A 20,181-nucleotide genomic window follows, 5' to 3' on the forward strand; every position below is an offset into this window, starting at 1 on the left:
CTAAGCCCGCAAACTTGTTTCTACTACTTATTTTATCTTTAGAAAAAATTTCTTTTAATAATTTTTTTAATAATTTTTTGACAATATATATACTAGTACGTGATTAACTCGTTTTAAATATTTTATTAAATATAAATTCAAATAGATTAAAAAATAATAACACATATTCTATTATTAAAAATTATTAAAAAAAAATTCAAAATATCATATCTTTAACCTTATTCACTCGTAATAGTATCATACCAATTTTAGTTTTATAGTCCATCTCTTTTTTATCTTTAGAAGCTTTTATATATAATGTGTGTTTGAAATGTTATTTATCCTTCATGATAATTAAAGCTCTCATTATCATTTTCTTTTATTTTCTTATCCATAATAAATGAACAAGAATATAATAGAAAAAATAATCAATTTTTAGTAATGTTGCATGATGACAATTCAAATGGAACAAAAAGTTATGCTTCTTATTCGATTAGCGATGTGTAAAGTGAAGGATTAATTATTTGAAGAGAAAATGAAGTAAAACTGAAGTAGATTGATTTAATGGATAAATATTTAATTTAAGTAAAATATTTACTTATTATAGGTGATTAATTGAATTGAACTAAAGAAATTATTCTTTTATCAACAAAATACAAAAAAGAAAATTAAGTTGTAAGTTATCTTTAATGTAACTATGAAATGACTTTTGTGTGTATATTTTAAAATATAAACATTATGTTGGTTATAAAAATTAGTTCAAAACTGAAAATAAATTATTTTTTTAAGAATATGAATGATTTAAAATATTATTTATTAATTTTCAATAATATTTATGAAAAGGTAGAAAAAATAATAAATATAATTATTTAAAATAACAAATATTAAATTTTACATACAAAACAATTCCTAAAAATTCACTATTTTTTTTTTCATTTCATACTTTATCATCTCTTTCAAAAAATTTCTGCAAATAATCCCGAACCAAATAAACCAATTTTAACTTGTCATCTCAAATCAATCCTATCTCTCGAAAGAGTAATCATTTCGACCATTAAAAGTGTCACGTAAGACTTAAAATGTTTCTTTTTGATACGAAAATAAGTTTGACAAATTCATGCTACTCATAATTTCTGAACAGATATTGTCAATCACCCGTCAAGTTCCAATGCATGACATATGTAAATGAACAGCTGGAACCCAGATTTAGTGGTTTACGTAAAAACCCTTCCAACTTAGCATTTAGGATTAAATCCTAAACAAGTTGCATGTTTTGAGTATAAAATTAGATCGTAAACTAACTCTAAATTTGAATCCTATATTAATTAAGGACCTTCGAAAATGAAAGAGAAAACACAATTAACATTTAAGAACTAAAATTTATCGGCACTCCATCTGTTGCTTTACAAAAGCTACGTAATATTTTCTTTACCAAAATTAAAAGCAATATTTATTATATTGCTAATGCTATTTTAAATAAGTTGCTTTATTGTGTTTTTTGTTCTCTGTTTCAATATATATATTTATATGTCAATATTTTATCTTTATCGACTTTTCTCTCTTTATGTTAAATGCTTTACTTCTGTACAAAAAATATTAAATAATACAATTGTTTAAGTATCTTTATTATAGATTGAAAATTATTCAGCAAAAAAAAAAATGAATAAAAAATAAGTATTTTGTCATTTGAGTCAAAGAATAAATAGAAGTATACCAAGAGAGGCATAATTAAACATATAACGACAAAAGATTATATTATTTTAAAATTTTAAAAGTAACAAATAAAAAATCTATTTTTATTAATGATCGAGCAAATACTACGTTCATAAACATAGTCATCCCCATTCTAACACAACCATAGAAATTTTTATTGATTATAAATGCAAATATCACTTTCAAGAAGCTTAATTAATTGTAGAATAAATACGTGTAGCAGTTTGTTGGCAGCTGAAGAAGGTGGTAGAGGGTATTGTAATGCACTTTATTTAAATAATTAATGGATGAAAATGTATTACTGTATAACGTTCTTAATCATAACACAAACTTGCTTCGGGACTTTCACATGGTAAAAAATTTCATGAACATGCAATGAAAGTGGGTATGGCATATTTATGGGGTCTTCTACGATCTCCAATCCTCCAGTATGTTCCTGCGGAGTTACTGAAAATCCTCACCCTGGAACCTTACCTTTTCGTTTTCGATCAATGAGCAGCTTTAGTGCTACACTTTTCCCTAGAACACCCCACTCTCCAATACTAGGGTTTTACTTACCTTCCCTTTTCATTACTACAATAAATAAATAAATTTCACTCTCAACAAAAGCAACACGACAACGACATCTCAACCCGCCATTGTTCAATGCAGACCAGGATGTTCTCCGAACAAAGCGAAGAATAAACAGATATAACAAACGCACAAAGCAGAAAGAAAGGGCAAAAATAAAAAAATAAAAAATAAAAATATTAAAAAATGTGCCACAACGGACGCCAATTATCCTAGTTCCAAGGTCAACGCAGAAGCTATCATTATCGTGCAATTGAAAACAAGATATTCACTTTACTCCGAGTATGTCGTTCTCACGAAACCCTTAAATTCCCAGTACACAAAATTAATGCAAACATAAAAGATCGAAACAAGCACTGAAAAGCGCAACCGCATGCTTAAACACAGCACTGTCAACGATTTCAGGATTATCGATAATTTCAAGTACTTACCAACCCATAGTAGGGGACAGAATACATATATAGACTTTCGACACATAAACCTAGTTAAAGCTCCTACCAATCATAAAAAACCAAACCCTAAAAAAACCACATTCCCCGTGAATGCGAGAGAATTAACGTCAGCCGACAATGTAATCAACAACAACAACACAGAGATCTGATTAATTCAGATATAGATTAAAACGAAAGAACCATAAAACAGACTGATCATGTTTTCTCCGTCACTAAAAGCTAGTAAATTTAACAACCATGAACACATCAATTTCCAGAACTTAAGCATTTTGCATCCTGGTCGCAAAGGAATTAAAAAGTTCGGAATATTGAAGATAATCTTCAATGCTGGAGAATCCTGGAATGTGGTTCAACATAAGCTGGTTGTCTCTCTGGATAGAGGTCATACCATGCATAGCATTAAAACCACTAAAAGCTTCAAATTGCTGCATGGGAGCATCATGACAGACACCAAAACCTTCAACCTTGGGAACCCTCATCCTGGAATCACCATAACCCTTGCTAGCAGAAACAACCACATGATCAAATATCTGTTGAGGAACCGACTCGGGAACAGACTGACTCATAGTCGAAGTCTCCACTTTAGGCTTCGATTTCGGCAAGAACTTATGGACTATCTCTTCCAGCAGCCCAGAATCCGAAGACTCACGCGGGAAAAAGTCGGAGTCTTCATCAATAACATCAGCTACTTCAACTCCATGATTGACACTAACAGTGTTCTGGTAGTTATCAGCGTTGCCGACACAACAACCGTGGAGATAGTTAGTAGCACTAGGAGATAGAGTGGAAGAAGAAGGGTTCACATAACTAGCGGATTTACTGTCATGAAACTGTTGAGAAGAAGCAGAAGAAAGCAAACACGGGTTAGAAGAAGAGTTAAGGAAGTCACGAAAGAGAAGCATGTTGAGAGAGGAGGTAGAGGATGAAGAGCTGTTGTGGGAACTCGCAGGAAAGTCACTCCCCAAGTTTGTGTTATGGGGAAACCTGCTGACATGGCAATGCTTAGGTAGGTTAAAGGGGTGGAAGAGATGGGGATCAGCCGCGTCAGGGTAGACGAAGTTGGTGCGGGCCTTGACACCTCGCATGGCTCGGGCGGCACAGTCGTAGGCACAGGCAGCCTCCTCTGCCGTGTCAAAAGTGCCCAACCAGCGCCGCTCCTTAGATTGCGGGTCACGGATCTCAGCAGCGTAGCGACCCCAGGGGCGGCGGCGAACTCCACGGTAGCGCATGGCAGTGCCGGAGTTGGTGGTGTCACGCAAAGTGCGCTTGGCAGCACACTTCTTGGGGTGAGGTTCTGAAACGACATCGGGTTCTTGAGTGGGCGTGACTCCGTTAAGACGACGCAATGCTTCTTCCATGATTGTATTGGATATGTTTGTGAGAGGGGAAGCGTGTGATAGCTTTCTTCTTCTCACTTTGAAGTTGGAGATAGCTTGTTCTCTGCTCGTGTGGGTAGCTTTATTTATACTATTTTGACAAACAGTTGACCATTGGTTACTAGAACATTACATCAACTCACTCTCTCTTACTAAAATCAATATCAACTACTCTAAAATAAACCTTATGAATTTCATTCTAATTTTCAGTTTTTAACTAGTTTTAGATAGTAAAAGTATATCTCTTCTCTGAATTTTCAGTGTCATTGTTAGTTTCATTGTTATTAATTTTCTTACACTGTTATATTATTTTAATATTTTCTTTTCACATCATAAAGTCATAAAATTTATTAATAATAAAGATAATTATTGATTTCTTTAAAGAATTACTAGAGAAAATTTATAATTTCCAATGTTAGAATTGATTGAAAGTTTAATCTTATTTATTGATTTATTTGAGAAATCAGGACATGTAAGTTATGTACCATTAGCAAAAAAAAAAAATTACCTGTTTTCTCTCTTCTCAATAAAAAGGATATATAGTTTTTAATTAAACCAATATACTTAAAATCTATTTTTATAAAGCATTCAAATTAACTTTTTTTCTTCCAATTTAATTGGAGTATTATTTAAAAAGAAAAAAGCTATTTTCAAATTAATTGCTCACTTTGTTTATGGTGGAAAAATAAAGTATTGAATGTGATTTAAAGCTGTAATTTCCCACAATACTATGTTGCATTTTATGCAGTTTACATTCAACTCCTAGGTCATGAAGGAAAAGGTGTTGTGCTGTAACCTACAACCTTCAAAGTATGAAACTACTGCATTTTCAATGAAGGTAAGTTGGTTTCATAAAGAAAATGTTCACTTGAGAGTATTATTTAGGAGGTGATTTGTGAGAAAGTGATGAAATGGATTTGAGGAGATTTGAGAGTAAAATTTTTTATTGTTTATTTGGATGAATTTAAAAATAATTAAAAATGAATTTGAAAGTAAAATTTATAAGAATTAATGTAAAATTAAAGATAAAAAAATTACTTAATTAATAAAAATTAAAAATTACTAAAACATTCTTAAATTGTTAAAGTAATATAAAATGATAAATATTAAAATTATATTTAACTATAAAAATATTTATAAAAATAAAAAATTAACGTTAATAATAATAATAATATATTATTACTATTATTTATTATTATTATTATTAATATTCATAAGAATTCATTTTAATCAAATACATTATATTAAGGTTAAAATTGAAACTATCAACAATTCTTTGCAAATCTGTGCAGAAAATGAAAGATTTAAATTTTGCTTGATCCACAAATCCACTCTTTTCATTGCCTATAAATCAATAAAAACGAATATAAAATTTATTGGAAATTCATCGTTACAAATCAAATCATTAAAGTGAATACGACATTAAATTTTATATATATGTTTTTCTCACAATGATTATGTAACACCCTATCTTTACTATACTACTGATTAGAAAATATTCTACAGTTTACTATTAAGCATAAACATACACCTAAATATATGGTTTAGATTTACACTTCTCCCTAATTTTCAAAATACATTATAAATAATATTTCAAAATATAAAATTACTTCAATATTTAAAAGATTGTATAAAATACAACTATATAATTAAAAACAGATATAACTTTCATGAATCTATATATAATTTTACTTATATGATATAAGATAATGAGAAAGGATAAACGACCGATCAAACCAAAAATAAAATAGATTATTGTAATTATAATAATTCATACAAATTATTTGTCATTATCTCATAATACAATTTTCATCGATTCAACCATTCAAAACTTTTACAAAAATAAAATGTTTACACAAATAATGTCTTCACTAGTATAAAATATCATAACTCATAAAATTTACACATTTAACTTTATTTTTAGAAGACACATCTACTAAGTAAATTTAGAGATTTTGTACCTATTATGTTATTATTTTACATTCTAAGGGATCCATTTTGACATAACAATAAACTAGGATCCATGTCTCATTTAAACAAGACAAAGTAAATTCTTCATACCTATGTGATTCTATCATCTTTCATATCAAAGCATCATATTGAAGTAATCTCGTTTGACTAACGAATAGATAGTTTTTCTTGTATGAGCAAGTATACTATCATAGTTAGGATATTCTTATTCAAGCTCTTAAAAAACTAACAAATAAATCTTTAAACAAACATTTAAAAGTCTATCATGCTAAATAACAATCTCATCAAATTCTTTTTACTCTAAACCACAAACACAAACTTAACATTATAATTGAATATTAAACAGAGTTCACACCTACAAATGCTCCACGCAATTCAACCTTCACAAGTGACTTTAACTACATAAAGAATATTCAAATTAATAATATGAATACACCTTTATAATAAAAAGAAAAAACCTATAAATTTACATAAAGCTATTTAAGATTACACCTTAGAGGTCATATACAACAAAGTATAATTGACTGATGAAAAATAATACTCATGAGAAAAGAACAGAAAATAAATTAACTATTTTTCACAAAATTGTTGGGTTGATTGTGTTGTCATTTAGACCAAGAATACTAGGACATTTATATCTTCAAAGAGATTAATAATATGATTCAAATGTTATAAAGATAACAAATAAGATTTAAAGAAAATATTTTAGAAAGATAACTTTTTTTTATAAAATTAAACTCGTTTTGATAAAATTTTATTTATAATTTGACTGTTTAATAATAAAATATATAAATATTATTTATAAATCATTTTTCCTCTCTTCTCTTTAAATACTTTTATAGGTAATTTCGCAGATAATTTTTTGTTGAATGGAATGTGTGATGTGAAATAAGAGAGGATGGTGTGTTTATATTTAGTGAAGAAAGTTAAAATAAAATGAAAAAAAGTACATGTGGGTTTCAATTTGAAACACATGAAGTAACAATAAAGGGAATGAGACGAGAAGAGAGTCAAGCGGCTTGTGCAAATTTTGTCAAAATGCACCTTACATATGTTATTTGATGGGAAGGAAAAAAAAATGAACACTATCTTTTTAAGCAAGTTAAGTTTGCTGGTGAAATTTGGTTATGTTGGTGTTTGGTGTCACGATTTGAGAATTTTTGAAAGTCTTGGTTTTTGAGACCAAGAGCCTGCAATGCACTCTAAATCCACAAATGACGACTAATGTCAAAATATAGGTACAAGAAAATTTTCAATTTAGTTGGTTTTCAAGCAACACAAGTTTGGTGGTGAGACTTGACCAAGTTGGTGTTTGTCGCCAAGATATGAGAATTTTTCAAAGACTTGGTTTTTGAGACTTAGGTACTGCAATGCATTCTTTATATCCCCAAATAATGACTAGTGACAAAATATAGGTGCAAGAAAATTTTTCAATTTAGTTGCTTTTCAAGAAAGCCATGTTTGGTGGTGAGACTTGGTTAAGTTGGTGTTTGGTGCTAAGATTTGAGAATTTTTCAAAGACTTGATTTTTGAGACTTAGGAGTTGCATTGCACTATTTATATCCCCAAGTGACGAAAAGTTTCAAATTTTAGGTGCAAGAAATTTTTCAATTTAGTTGATTTTGAAGCAAGTCAAGTTTGATGGTGAGACTTAGCTAAGTTGGTCCTTACTGTCAAGATTTGGAAATTTTTGAAAGTCTTTGTTTTGGAGACTTAAGGGTTGGAATGCACTCTTTCTAACCGCAAATGATTACTGTCAAAATGTTTGTCCAAACAATTTTTCAATTTCATGGGTTTTCAAGCTAGCCAAGTTTGGTGGTAGGACTTAGCTAAGTTGGTGCTCAGTGATAAGATTTTAGAATTTTTCAAAAACTTGGTTTTTGAGACTCTGCAATGCACTCTTTATATCCCCAGATGACTACTAGTGTCAAAATATATGTAAAAGAAACTTTTCAATTTGGTTGATTTTCAAGCAAACCAAGTTTGATGGTGACACATAATAAAGTTGGTGCTTGATGCTAAGATTTGAAAATTTTTGAAATTGACTATTTATTATTTATTTTTTATCTTGATGGGAAGGAAAAAAAATTCAACAATACATTGATTATGTGAAAAGAGAATGGAAGTGTCTTGACTATTTATTTTTTTATCTCTTTTTTTAATCCTTTATCCATTTTCACTGTACTTACATTTTTTTTTTTCTACACTACGATCTTATATTTATTCTATTAACATATTAGAATAAGAAGAGAGTGTGATGGCAACCCCAAAAGGGACTTCTCATCCAAAGAAGCATCAACTACACTAAGACTATGAAAGGGAAGTTGAATACAAACTTAATCTTTTCTTTCTAAAGTCTTAGCATATTTCTCTTTGCTAAATAACCTTTACTTTGTTTTGTAGGTCCTTAATAAAGAGGAGACACCATGTACATACAGCTAAGGAAGGCTGCCAAGAAGGACAACCAAGGAATCACAAAAGGAAGCCAGATGGCGCCCCAGCGCCCCTCTCTAGGGCGCCTTAGCGCCAGATAGCGCTCCAGCGCCCCTCTCAAGGGCGCCCCAGCGCCAGATACTACAGGGTCTTCTTCTTCACTTGGATTGCTGACCTGGCATGCTGTACCTCGCGTCCCAAGTCTCTCCAACTGCATAGCTTCCTCAACCAGCTTCTTTTACACTTAGAGTACCTTGCTTAGCACGTTTTTGAGTTACTCCTTCATATATAAAAGGAGGACTCTTCTCTTTGTAACATTTTAACTTTGAAACTTAATGAAATGTTGTTGAGATTTCTTCAGAATCATTTTTCAGAGTTCAAATACTTGTGCCTCTTCTGCACCCTCTCCTCTAGCTTCCTCCCCTCTTGGAAGGCTTTCGAAGCTTGAGAATCCTTGCTTCTTCCACACACCTTCATTGAAGCCTTTATCAAACACCTTCTGTGCTTCATGTTGCACCTTCATTCCGCTGCCATTTCTAGACTTGGAGGCTGTTCGTGATTGAATTTCAAGAGAGCTTCCATCAGAGTGTGTAAAAGGAAAAATTAAATTATTTCAACAATTAATTGTATGTAGGATTAATTGTTTTTATTATTTTAATTACTTATAGTAAGGAGTTTTTATTCAAATAATTTATCTGTAAACTAACTTTAAATTAAATAACTCTAAATTGTTCTTACATCTATTTTAATTTTTTTATTCTTATTTTATTTCCTTTAATTTAAATAACTCTATTTTCTAATTAGCTTCTCCTTTTCTTTTTCACTTTTCACTCCTTATTCTAAATAAAAACTTAATGATAATTAATGTAATGCAATTGAAATACCAAAAACTTTGACATTTAAGATTCTTTTATTATTTCCTGCAACACCACAATTCTAAAATATAGTATTTTTGATTTTTTTTTTGAAAATTTTTTTTATCAAAAAGCTATATAAAGTGGAGAATAAAAAAAGCAAGAAAAAGGTAAAATTATTTAAATTAAGAATAAAAACAACAAAAAAAAGTAAAAAGTAATATATGCATATTTATATTCATTTTTTCATTTTACTTTTTAATTATTTTTTCTATAAAAATTAATAATGAAGTTTAATCTTGAATAACAATTTAGTGTTCAATTTCTTTTGCATCTTTTTTTACCTTTTGTATCTTTATTAATAAATTTTTTAATTTTTATTGTTTAAAAATATACCAAAAAAACTGAAAGGGTTTTTCATTATATTTGGATGGGAATTTAGAATGTTCCTATTATATAATTATAATATTATAAAAACGTTAAAAAATATTTTTAGAATTACTTTTATATAACTTTTTATAACTTCAATGTAAGTTTTGATAATGTTTTTATTATGATGATCTTCATTTTTTATTATTATAAAAAGTAGTCATACATTGGCGTACAAAACTTTTCATAATTATAATAATAAATAAATATATAAATATTAATAAAATAAATCAAAATCATAATAATTAAATAATATATATATATATATATATATATATATATATATATATATATATTTAACATTATTTAACTTTGTTTTTTTCCTTGTTGTTTTATATAATAAAATCATATAATAATATCTAAAAGTAGATCCATTCCTAAATAGACATAGTAAGTTATATCTCAAAAGTGAAACTGTTTTTATTTTTCTCTAAAGTTTAGAGATAATTACCCTCGTAGGCAGAACAAATGGGCAATGCTAAACTTACACTACAAGTTTAGACTAGCGACCTGGACACTGTGCATGCATGGCTTGATCATAACCTCTTCTCTGTCTGTCCTTCATCCATTCTTCCACAAAACAGACATGGACATGCACACATTTAACTTTCTTAGATCTGACTTTTTAAAACTTTCCACCGATGACCTTTGTGTGTCTTCAGAGTCCTTCCAGACAAACCATGCAGCTATATACGCTCCTATCACCAGAAACACTTTTCTATGTCCCTTTTAATTAATCTAACATTTTATTATAATCCCCATAACCACACTGACAAAAGTTAGTAAATTTCTCAAATTTTGCTAGTGCTTACAAGTTTAATTTTATGTAAATTAACCATTAACATTAGTTTATAAAGTCCACAGCACTGATCTAATATCAATGATAATTTTTTTTTATTAGACTTTGTCTGTTTATGTCAATCTTGTTGATATAGTAATGAAAGTGTTATTGTTGTGACTTGTGACAGCTTGCTTGAGTGCATGACAGTAGAAATAATTGTCTTTGGCTATTTCCGAGAATACATGCACAAGAAATTATATATACAATAGTGGGAGAAAGAAGGTAATTAAACATTGCCAATTTTGGGTTGTGAAAAGTTTTTTTTAGTTGGAAAGCTGTGTAAAGTTTATGGTTTTGTATTGAAGTCACAATGGGTTTTTTAGTATCTTTGCATGTTTCCTTTTTACTCTGGGTATCCATCCTGCATGAGAATTTTTAAGAATTTGGAAAATACTATAAACCTGATAAAGAAGAAAGAGATTTAAATTTGTTTTTTGCAAAGTTATGATTGAATTTGGAAGGAAGTGAAAAAGGGGTTTAGGATCTTTGCACATGTTCCTATTTACTCAATTTTGTACAGTGTTGGGTGAAGATTTTAAGAAATGGAAAAATACTAAAAAACTGATAAGTTGAAATGGACATTAAATTTATTTGGAGGTTTGGATGGATAGTTCTCCACCCAACATGTAATAAATAGGGAAGATCTCCCGGCAGGAGGGTTGATAAAGCTGCTTTTAGGTTGCAGCATGTTTTAGTTTTTAAAATGTAGAAATTTATGGGAAGTTGGAGAGATTCTGGTCCCTTGTGATTATCATTTTGAATGATTACACTGGCGGCGCTCAGAAATTGTTCCTCCCACTTTGGTTTTTAGACACTACTTTTCACTGATGGTTTTCCTTTTCAGTTAATTTTGATTATGCATGTGTTCATACATTTTGTTTATGTTGCTTTTAACTGATATAGAGGGTGAAAACCAAGGATTTAAAGATCACATGGACTTGTCTGATTATATAGGGGTGAGTTTAAGAGGGTGAAAGATTAGGTTCTGTTCGAAGCTAGAAAGTGGTAACGTAGGTTGTTAGGACTTGTACTATTTTAGTCAGAGAAAAGGGTGAGGGAACCTCAAATGCAAGCAAGAGTTTAGTGTTTAGGGTATATGCATCTATGTATGTACACACCCTTCCTCAAACTTCCCATTGCTAATTTCTACCACAACTTAACTAATCTTTGCTTCACAACTAATACCATTACGACTATGTTTTCTTCACCACATACCTCTTCAGAACAAAAATACATTTTCACATTATTTTTCAAACACTTACAAAATTTAATTTAGGCAAAAAGATCTATGCTCTTAATTATGCTCTTTTAAGTTTTAATGATTATAAAAATATAATTTTGTTTTTTTTTTTTTAAAAAGTAGATGCATGTTATTATATATTGTTATCTGTTGAACACAAGTATTTGTGTTCAGTCGAATGTTACCTTTATTTAAGTGTTCAGTTTGCATAGTCAAAAAAGTTTATCCACCAAGAATTGTAAACTTTTCATGTATAAGTTTGATGCAGGATAAACTTGAACTACTTTTTGACTTTTGAACCAATCATGGACAAATTTAGAAGATCATTTGTGACAACATTCCATGATCATATTTTATTCACCTGCCATATGTAATGACCAACTTAGCCCGGAGTATATTGTTAATTCCATTACATTAACAAGGACAGCAAAAATATAATTTATATATATGTCTAATGTATTTATAATTTTATGTCAAAATCTTTTCAAATTAAAACTTAAACATAGTGTCATGGAACACATATATATACAGCCTACTCATATCTCTAAAATAAGCCAATTGGTTTATTATTACATTCCATTATTAAATATTTAGTTATGAGAGTATAATATGGAATTTTGATGTAATAAAAATGAAACCACAAAATTATAAGGAATTTATTGGAGTTATATTTAAAAGGGATTGATATTTCAATGGAAATCAATAACTATAATTATTGAAGGATATGAATGAGTTAGGATATAGTCTCTAAATTGGCTCAATACATTAGTATTTTGAAATTATAATCAAATGTCTATGTTATAATTACACTATGAGAATTGAACAGTGAAGATTATGTTGTGATGATTTGAGCCATGAAGGTTGTATTATGAAAAGTATTTGAGTTGAATGTTGATTTTAAATTTATGATGATTTTGTTTGGTATAGTTATTATTTATTTTGAATCAAATTTATGATAGAGATAGAGACAGAGAGTGTGTTATAAAATGGGTGAACTACTAATAATGTTTCTAAAGTATCTATGCTTGTTGGTTTTAGTAATGATGATGGTATTGATGTATGTAATATTACTTAATTTTCATTAGATCTATTTGTAATAATAGTATATTATACATGAACAGATAATAATATAGATGATAATAGAGTGCAACAATGAGAGTATCGAGTTAGTTTTGAGATATGTGAGTATAGTATATATAGATGTATATTTATGTATTTTGTAAACCTTCTTAGACATACAATTAGGTTTTAATTTGAATAAGTTATGACTTACTGGTTTGGAGGACTGTAAATAAATTGTATTTATATATAATTATATTTTTATTGTCTGTTATTAATTAATAAACACCAAATTACAATTAGTGATCATAAAAGTAATAAGATTTTTTAATATAATTTTTTTTTAACATAAGGTTTTTTTTTAATATAAGTTTGTTTTTTTTTTTTTTTTAAGTTACATAGCCAAATTAATCAGCATCAAATTAGTGATCATAAAAGTAATCGTGAAGAGCAACAAATGATAGACAAAACATAAACCCATATAAAAGAAGTGAGAGAGTGATAGCAAACTAATTAAAGCCACAGAAAACAGCAATGTAGTAGAAAAGGAGCTACTAACATCGCAATTCAAACACTTTCTAGATAGAAAACAATGTCAAAAGAGGAAGATAACACCATTTTCAATGATTTCGTTCTTGTCAAATTGAAGCTGTAAGGGCCTAATAAATTAATTAAAGTCATTTGGCCTTATATTGGGTAGCCAGACCCATAAATTAAGGGTGTCTAGGGTGTCTTAGCTTTAGAAGGGGTTTTCAGAAAAAAATATGATTTCACAAGCCACTTATTTTCTCTCTCTAAAACTTAGGTTTTCCAGTTTCTCTAACTTAGCTCTGTTTTTTCTTTAGAATTCCAACAAAGTGAACTGTTTGATTCTTGATTTGGTGCTGCCAAATCGTTCCTAGCGTAGAAGGCTTCGATTCAAACCGAACAATTCTTCGTTCCAGCGAGTAAGTCATTTTCTCCTTTTTCTTCCACTGTTCTTGAGCTTAGGGCATGCAACTTTTCTGGTTGCATGTAGCTAGTGACCTTTCCCTTCGTGATTTCCACTTTTTCTAACTCTAAGAGTTACACTCAACACCACTGTGGTGGCTTATAGGTACTGTTGAGTTCTTGTCCTGTGAAGGGCATTGTTAGGGCATCTTCACTTAGCTGTGTTGTGAAAACCAAGTAAGGGGAGCTAATTATATATTTGGTTTCTGTTCTATAAATGTAGATGCATGTCGACTATTGAAATGGTGTACTCTTGTGAAACTGTGTTATAAATTTTATTGTATTAGGTGTTATAATTGAAACTGCAGAATTGTATGTTGTGATATGATTATTTTAATCTGTTTCGAATGAGTTGATCTCTAGAAATGATGTGTGCTGAATTGTTATTTGATTAGGATGAGTTGGTTGACTGAGATTGACCTGGTTGGAGGGTCTGGAATAACGACTCTATGATAACATGTAAATGGGTATTAAATAGGTGTACAAGTACTGTTTAAGGTTGTTGTGAGAGGAAGTGAAATATTAAAATTTGGCATTTCAGATTTAGAGCATAAGGGAACAGGGTAGATAACTTAGATAAATCAAATGGGGTTGTGGAGAGCATTTTGTTGGTAGGATAGAGGGGACTTAAAAACCTGAGTTGGCACATCCCTGATCATAGAAAAGTCCTAGCCTGGTCCAGTCAGTTGTGACTAGTCATATGTGATAGCGCCGAAGGTGAGTCTGATGCGCTCAGACATCTGAACCGGTTGGGTAGTGAGGTGAGGTTGGGAACAATCATTTTGTGGTGTTATGTAATTTACCAGGCAGTCTAACAATTAGCGGAGCATTTTGAGTGGTTTAAAGGGAAGTGAGTGGGGGATTTTTTGCAATTGGGGTATTGGGTGCATTGGGTCTGTTAAGTCAATTATGACTTGTTAGGAGCATAAAACTAAACTAGAAAACCTTAAAAATGGTACAATTAAATTGGAGCCCCTAAGTCATGAGATTGAGTGTTTTAGAGTTAAATTCAAGCCTAAACCACTTTAGAATCATTAGATGATTCTTAAAATCCATCTATACAGGTTTAAATAGGTTTGTGTCATGCATTAGGGGTGTTAGAAGTTCGGTTGGATGGTTAAAAGTTGTTGGAGGGGCATAAGTTGCATGATTCTGCAAAATTGGCGTTCTGTAGATCATGCAGACTCGCTATGTGGATTATCTCGCATAGCGAGTCGCTCCAGAGGAGTGCTCTCTGTTTGGGGTCTCTCGTTATGCGAACTAGTGCGCTATGCGAGAGACATATGTCTGAGGTCTCTACCAGATTAATTCGCCTCGCGAAATTGTGTGCGCTATGCAAAACAACCTAGGTTTGTTATGCGACACACTGGTGCGCTATGCGAATCAATACTGATTTGTTGTGTGAGTTGTGTGCGCCTTGCGAAAAGCGTAGTGTTTGTTTCATGTTCACTTGAGTTTGTTCTGTGTTTGAATATTGGCTAATTTTCTTGGGTTGTGAAGCATGTTCTGATATATATGTGACTTGATCTTTAAAACTCAAATGTGTGGTCTGGTTATGGTGGTTCAAAGGTATATGACTGGGGAAAGAATAAAACATGATTCAAGGTTGTTGATGGTGGTAAATGTAAATGTAAAATCTCTTGGTGAGATTCTTAGTGTTTTAGAATGAAAGTAGGAGCTCAGTCTTAGGGGCCTTCCTGACACTCCAATGGCCTTTCTTCTCACGTAGAGAGGATTGGACCATGTGGTGAGGAGTAGCAGGAGGTCTTAGTCTTGGAGGCTTCTATCATGCTCCAGAACGCGGAATAGACTAACCTCGTGAGTGTGACAGGACGGGGGAGCCCAAGTATCACACTCCACCACGAGTGCATGGCCTGTCATAGCTCGACTATCATTCTAAAGTCCAGATGCGTCAAGTCTAGAAGATAACATGATATGATCTATGTTATTTTTATATTGCTTTGCTTGTATGTGCTCTGCTTGAGTGGAATGCAGTATGTATATGTTGATATAATTGTATGCTTTTTATATAATTAGTCCACCCTTGCATTTGCTTGTGTTTGTGCCATGTTTGTTTCTGTTTTCTTTTGCGATGACCATCCACTTGGATGAGAGCAAATGGGGAGGAGGTTACCTTGGAGACAACTTTGGATGAGAACGACAACGCTGCCGCCTAGTCTTCTTAGGAACTTTCATCTGCTCTAGGTTATTTTGAAGAACTTGATTCTGTTTAAAAATTTCAAATTCTAGTACTGTTTCATGCATGACTATAATCCTAAACTCTATTACTCTATAGTACTTAGAGTTTCAAATCCTTAACCATTTTGGATGACTGTAAGCTAAGTATCTTAATTATTTCTCTCACTGCTTTCAATTATTATACGTGATGACATCTTGATTATGTATGTCTTTCTATCTAATTAAGACGTCACATAAGCTAGTACAAAAATATTGGGAAGTTTGTGATTGAAAAGAAGTTAGATATTCAAGGGATATATTTAGAATTTAAGAAAGTACTTTTAAACCAACTTTAAATAACTAATCTACATCGCAATTTACACAACTATTACCATCCTAATACTACATTATGATTTTCTAAAAGCATATTTTACTAATTTATTTTAACTAATCAAATTAATATAAATCTAATTTAATATCGGAAGGCTAACTTTACCTTCGGTTTTCATACTGTTGTTAATATGCGACTTTTATCCCTATAACAATGAAGTGAAAATATAAGGATTATAATGTTTAGTTTAAATAAAAAATACTTTAGATACATTTTAACAATTTAATCCTCGTGGGGTTTTATTAATTTGGTGTATCATGTTCATTAATCAATTATGGTATAATTATAAATTGATTATATGTTTTCAAACGAAGTGTCCAAGAAAAGTATTGTTAAAGTTAAAATTAATATTGTCCCTAGAATAACAAGTTGTAACGGTAACGAATCTTATTAAAATTTATTGATAGTAAACAGTGGGAATAGATTATGTAGTAGTGTTGAACAACATAAAGAAGTAAAAGTTGGGTAATATGAGAATGCATGAGAAGGTTGTTTTTTGTGTATGATTCCATGCGAGGGAAAAGCAGAAACGCGGTTTCTGTGTGATTTGATATGAAAGTTTGAGTGTGAAGGAGTTGAAGAAACGCGTGGTATTAACCGGTCATTTTGAGGTGCAGTAATAAAACCAGTATCGAAGAATGGCGAGTCAGCAACTCCATTACGTTGCTTGCTGCTGCTTCTTGCTTGTCATGACAATGGAAACCTTTCCGCACAAAAACACCATCAAAACGGATCAGGAAAAGGAATTAAAAATGACGGTTATCTGGTACTACACACCAGATGTTGCAGCAGAAACAAGGATATTTCTATCAACACAACAAATCTTCAGTCAGAGACAACAAGATCCATATCAAACCACCTTTTTAACCGCTTGGTTTCGAGAGCTGGAGACAACAACCACCACATCTCTAACCCTCACGATGATGGGAATAAACTCTAATTTTAACACCCTCCACCATGACAACATAATCATCCTTTCTTTCCTTATTAAGCTTCTTTCTCTCATGCATAATATTTATCACGTATATCAAACTGAAAAACATCTGTGGTTCATTCAAAAATACATGGAAAAGGTCAAAGATAATCCCATTAAAGTGTTTGCAAAAATGGGTCGATTGGGGTAAGGGTAACACTTCTCAATTCACTTACTCAGAATTTTGTACTCTACTCTGTGGACTCTATAATACTGCCTGTGCTATAATGCTTGCTTTTCTGTTTCCTATTCTCACGTTTGATCATTCACACTCAGACTCATCCTACTCTCTTTCTTCCTCTCCCTATGGATAAAGTCCACATTGTCAACATGTTATGTAAATATTTATTGAGATTATTAGTTAGTTTAATTTATTGACTACAATAGCTTATATAGGCTTTACAAAAGGGAAGAAAAATAGAACTTCAAATTTTCGAAAATAGAAGAATATCATTTATGAGTTTGGTTAATGAAATATTAAGACGTGCAAGCTCCTGAGTCATGTCTAAACAGTTTTGTTCTCTCTCCTATGGCAGAAGTATGAGCATAGGTTTACACGAAGGGCAAGATGAGGGCAACCTCTTGAATTTGCGTCTATCAGTATATATCTCCATGACTAAGAATCAGCTTTTTAATAAAATCTCTGTGCATTCTTCTGATGCATGTCATGACTGCTAAGTGATTGACCCTTTCTGTGAAAATCTGTAACATCTTTCCTTTCAAAAGCCTTTGGCATTGACGACATGTAACAAGTAACAGAGGCAACATATCCCGCTTCATCTTTCCTTTTGCTGATTGGTGAAGAATAAAAGATACGATTGCACTTGTCATCCTTAACTAAGTTCATTTTTAATTACCGTCACCCTTTAAACTTATACGTCAAACGTAAATTACTGATTAGAATTTAGTTTTTTTTCTTTTCACAACCCACACTTATTGGAAATGAGTGAATCATCAAGTATTTAAATAAGTTTTTCCATTTTATAGGCTCAAACTGTTTTGCCACCTTGATTAAAGAAATAAAAAAGACTAGTTATATTATATACATTGAGAGAGAGAGAGTAACTTTATTTGCCACATGATAAGAAAAACAGAAAGACTAATACTAGAGTTAAGATTTTTCATTTCCATAGACGAATTGAGATTATAATTCACCATCTCACGACAGCCTTATTGTTATAAACTAGGTTTTCCAATAAAATAGAAAATTGAATCCTTTGAGAGAGGTACTATAATATTTGATGTAACAACCCTAAAATTTTCTAGAAATAATGTAATATTTAAATATTATATGATAGGATTAATAAGATATTTCAGATTAAATTTATACTATAGTTTTTAGACTGAATAATGAGATCCTTGGAAATATAAATTAAGGAACTTAGTTTATTTAGTACTTGCTTTCTTGTAACATTTCTATCATAATTCTTTATTTTTCGTGTCAGCTTCAATGTTCCTATCACCGTCAATTCTTATATTAACTTTCATATATTTAAAATATACGATTATCTAAATTAAAAAAAAAAGAAAAACAAATGTAGAGATAAATTGAATTTTGTATAATTTAGAATCCAACTCCTAATTCAAAATTCCGCTACCTTACTTCCTCAAAACTAACCTAAACCATTACAATGTGACTTTATTCATAACTAATCCATCTCAATACATATTTCTAACCCTTGATACACCCAATAACTGATCAATTCATAACTCAAGACATATCAGAATATTAGTTCATGAAATCACATTCAAAATCATCAATTCACACCATAGTCATATGCCATACAACATCGTTTAAGCTCAAATAACTCAAGGATCATCTTTTCCCTTACCTCAATCAAGCTTGCATTGCTCAAGAATTACTCCGACTGTGCCTTGCATCGCAAGGAAACCCTTGAACACCTACAAATCACCAATTGGTGATAGGAAATAACTATTAGAACTTAAATGGTACTAAGAATCACAAGAAGGAGACTCCAAACACATGCAAGGATAGAATTTCTGTGTGATCACCAAATTAAGTAAAACCTAGAAAAGACGAACGAAACTTACCTGCTCAAATTGAGAAATTGATTGGGCAAATAGGTAGACCTCGGCGCCGTGATCACCTAGGTACCTCCTCATCGTGAAACAGTGGATCAATGAGTGAGAAAAAGTAGAGAGAAATGAGATAACTCAAGGAGGATAATGTTCTAGAGAGATAAAGGTAATTTAGACAATGAACCGAGCTTTAGAAAATTCTTCTTATATTATAAGATTATTTTAAAATAAAATACTCGGTCTCATTATTTTAATACACCTATCTACTCTAATACTCTATTTTCTAGGTTCTTGTAATTTTTACAAAAATAAATTTAAAGATACGATCATATGTTTTCACAAAGATGGTCAAACTAATATTTTGATATAAAATAAAATTAATTTACTAAAGTTCATGAATTATACTAGAAGGGCATAAATTCAATCCTTAACTTAGTCTTTTTTCTTTTTCCATTAACATCATTCAATTATTCATCTAATGAACATTTTTCAATAAAAATAAAAACAATTGAAATACTTAAATGGTTCATATTCTTTATAATCAATTATCCAACCAATTTATTCAATTTTCAGCTAAAGTGGCTCAAACAACAATTTATTATATAAACAAATCTAAAAACGTAAACTATTAAGATTCATCAAATTACAACCCAGGTATGAGAGCTCATGGCTTAAACAAATAGTATCTCAAA

At 30.8% G+C, this 20,181-nt stretch overlaps 1 protein-coding gene across 1 annotated transcript; it reads right to left on the bottom strand.

Annotated features, from left to right (window-relative positions):
• Nucleotides 1–1,947: 1,947 nt before the first annotated feature.
• Nucleotides 1,948–4,134, bottom strand: LOC106780219 (ethylene-responsive transcription factor ESR2). Its single transcript, XM_014668482.2, has one exon. It carries the CDS (start codon nucleotides 4,070–4,072, stop codon nucleotides 2,975–2,977), a length of 1,098 nt encoding a protein of 365 aa, XP_014523968.1. The 5' UTR covers nucleotides 4,073–4,134; the 3' UTR covers nucleotides 1,948–2,974.
• Between the last annotated feature and the right edge of the window lie 16,047 nt (nucleotides 4,135–20,181).

Source organism: Vigna radiata, unplaced genomic scaffold (genome assembly GCF_000741045.1).
Source record: "Vigna radiata var. radiata cultivar VC1973A unplaced genomic scaffold, Vradiata_ver6 scaffold_176, whole genome shotgun sequence".
NCBI classification, from domain to species: Eukaryota; Viridiplantae; Streptophyta; class Magnoliopsida; order Fabales; family Fabaceae; genus Vigna; species Vigna radiata.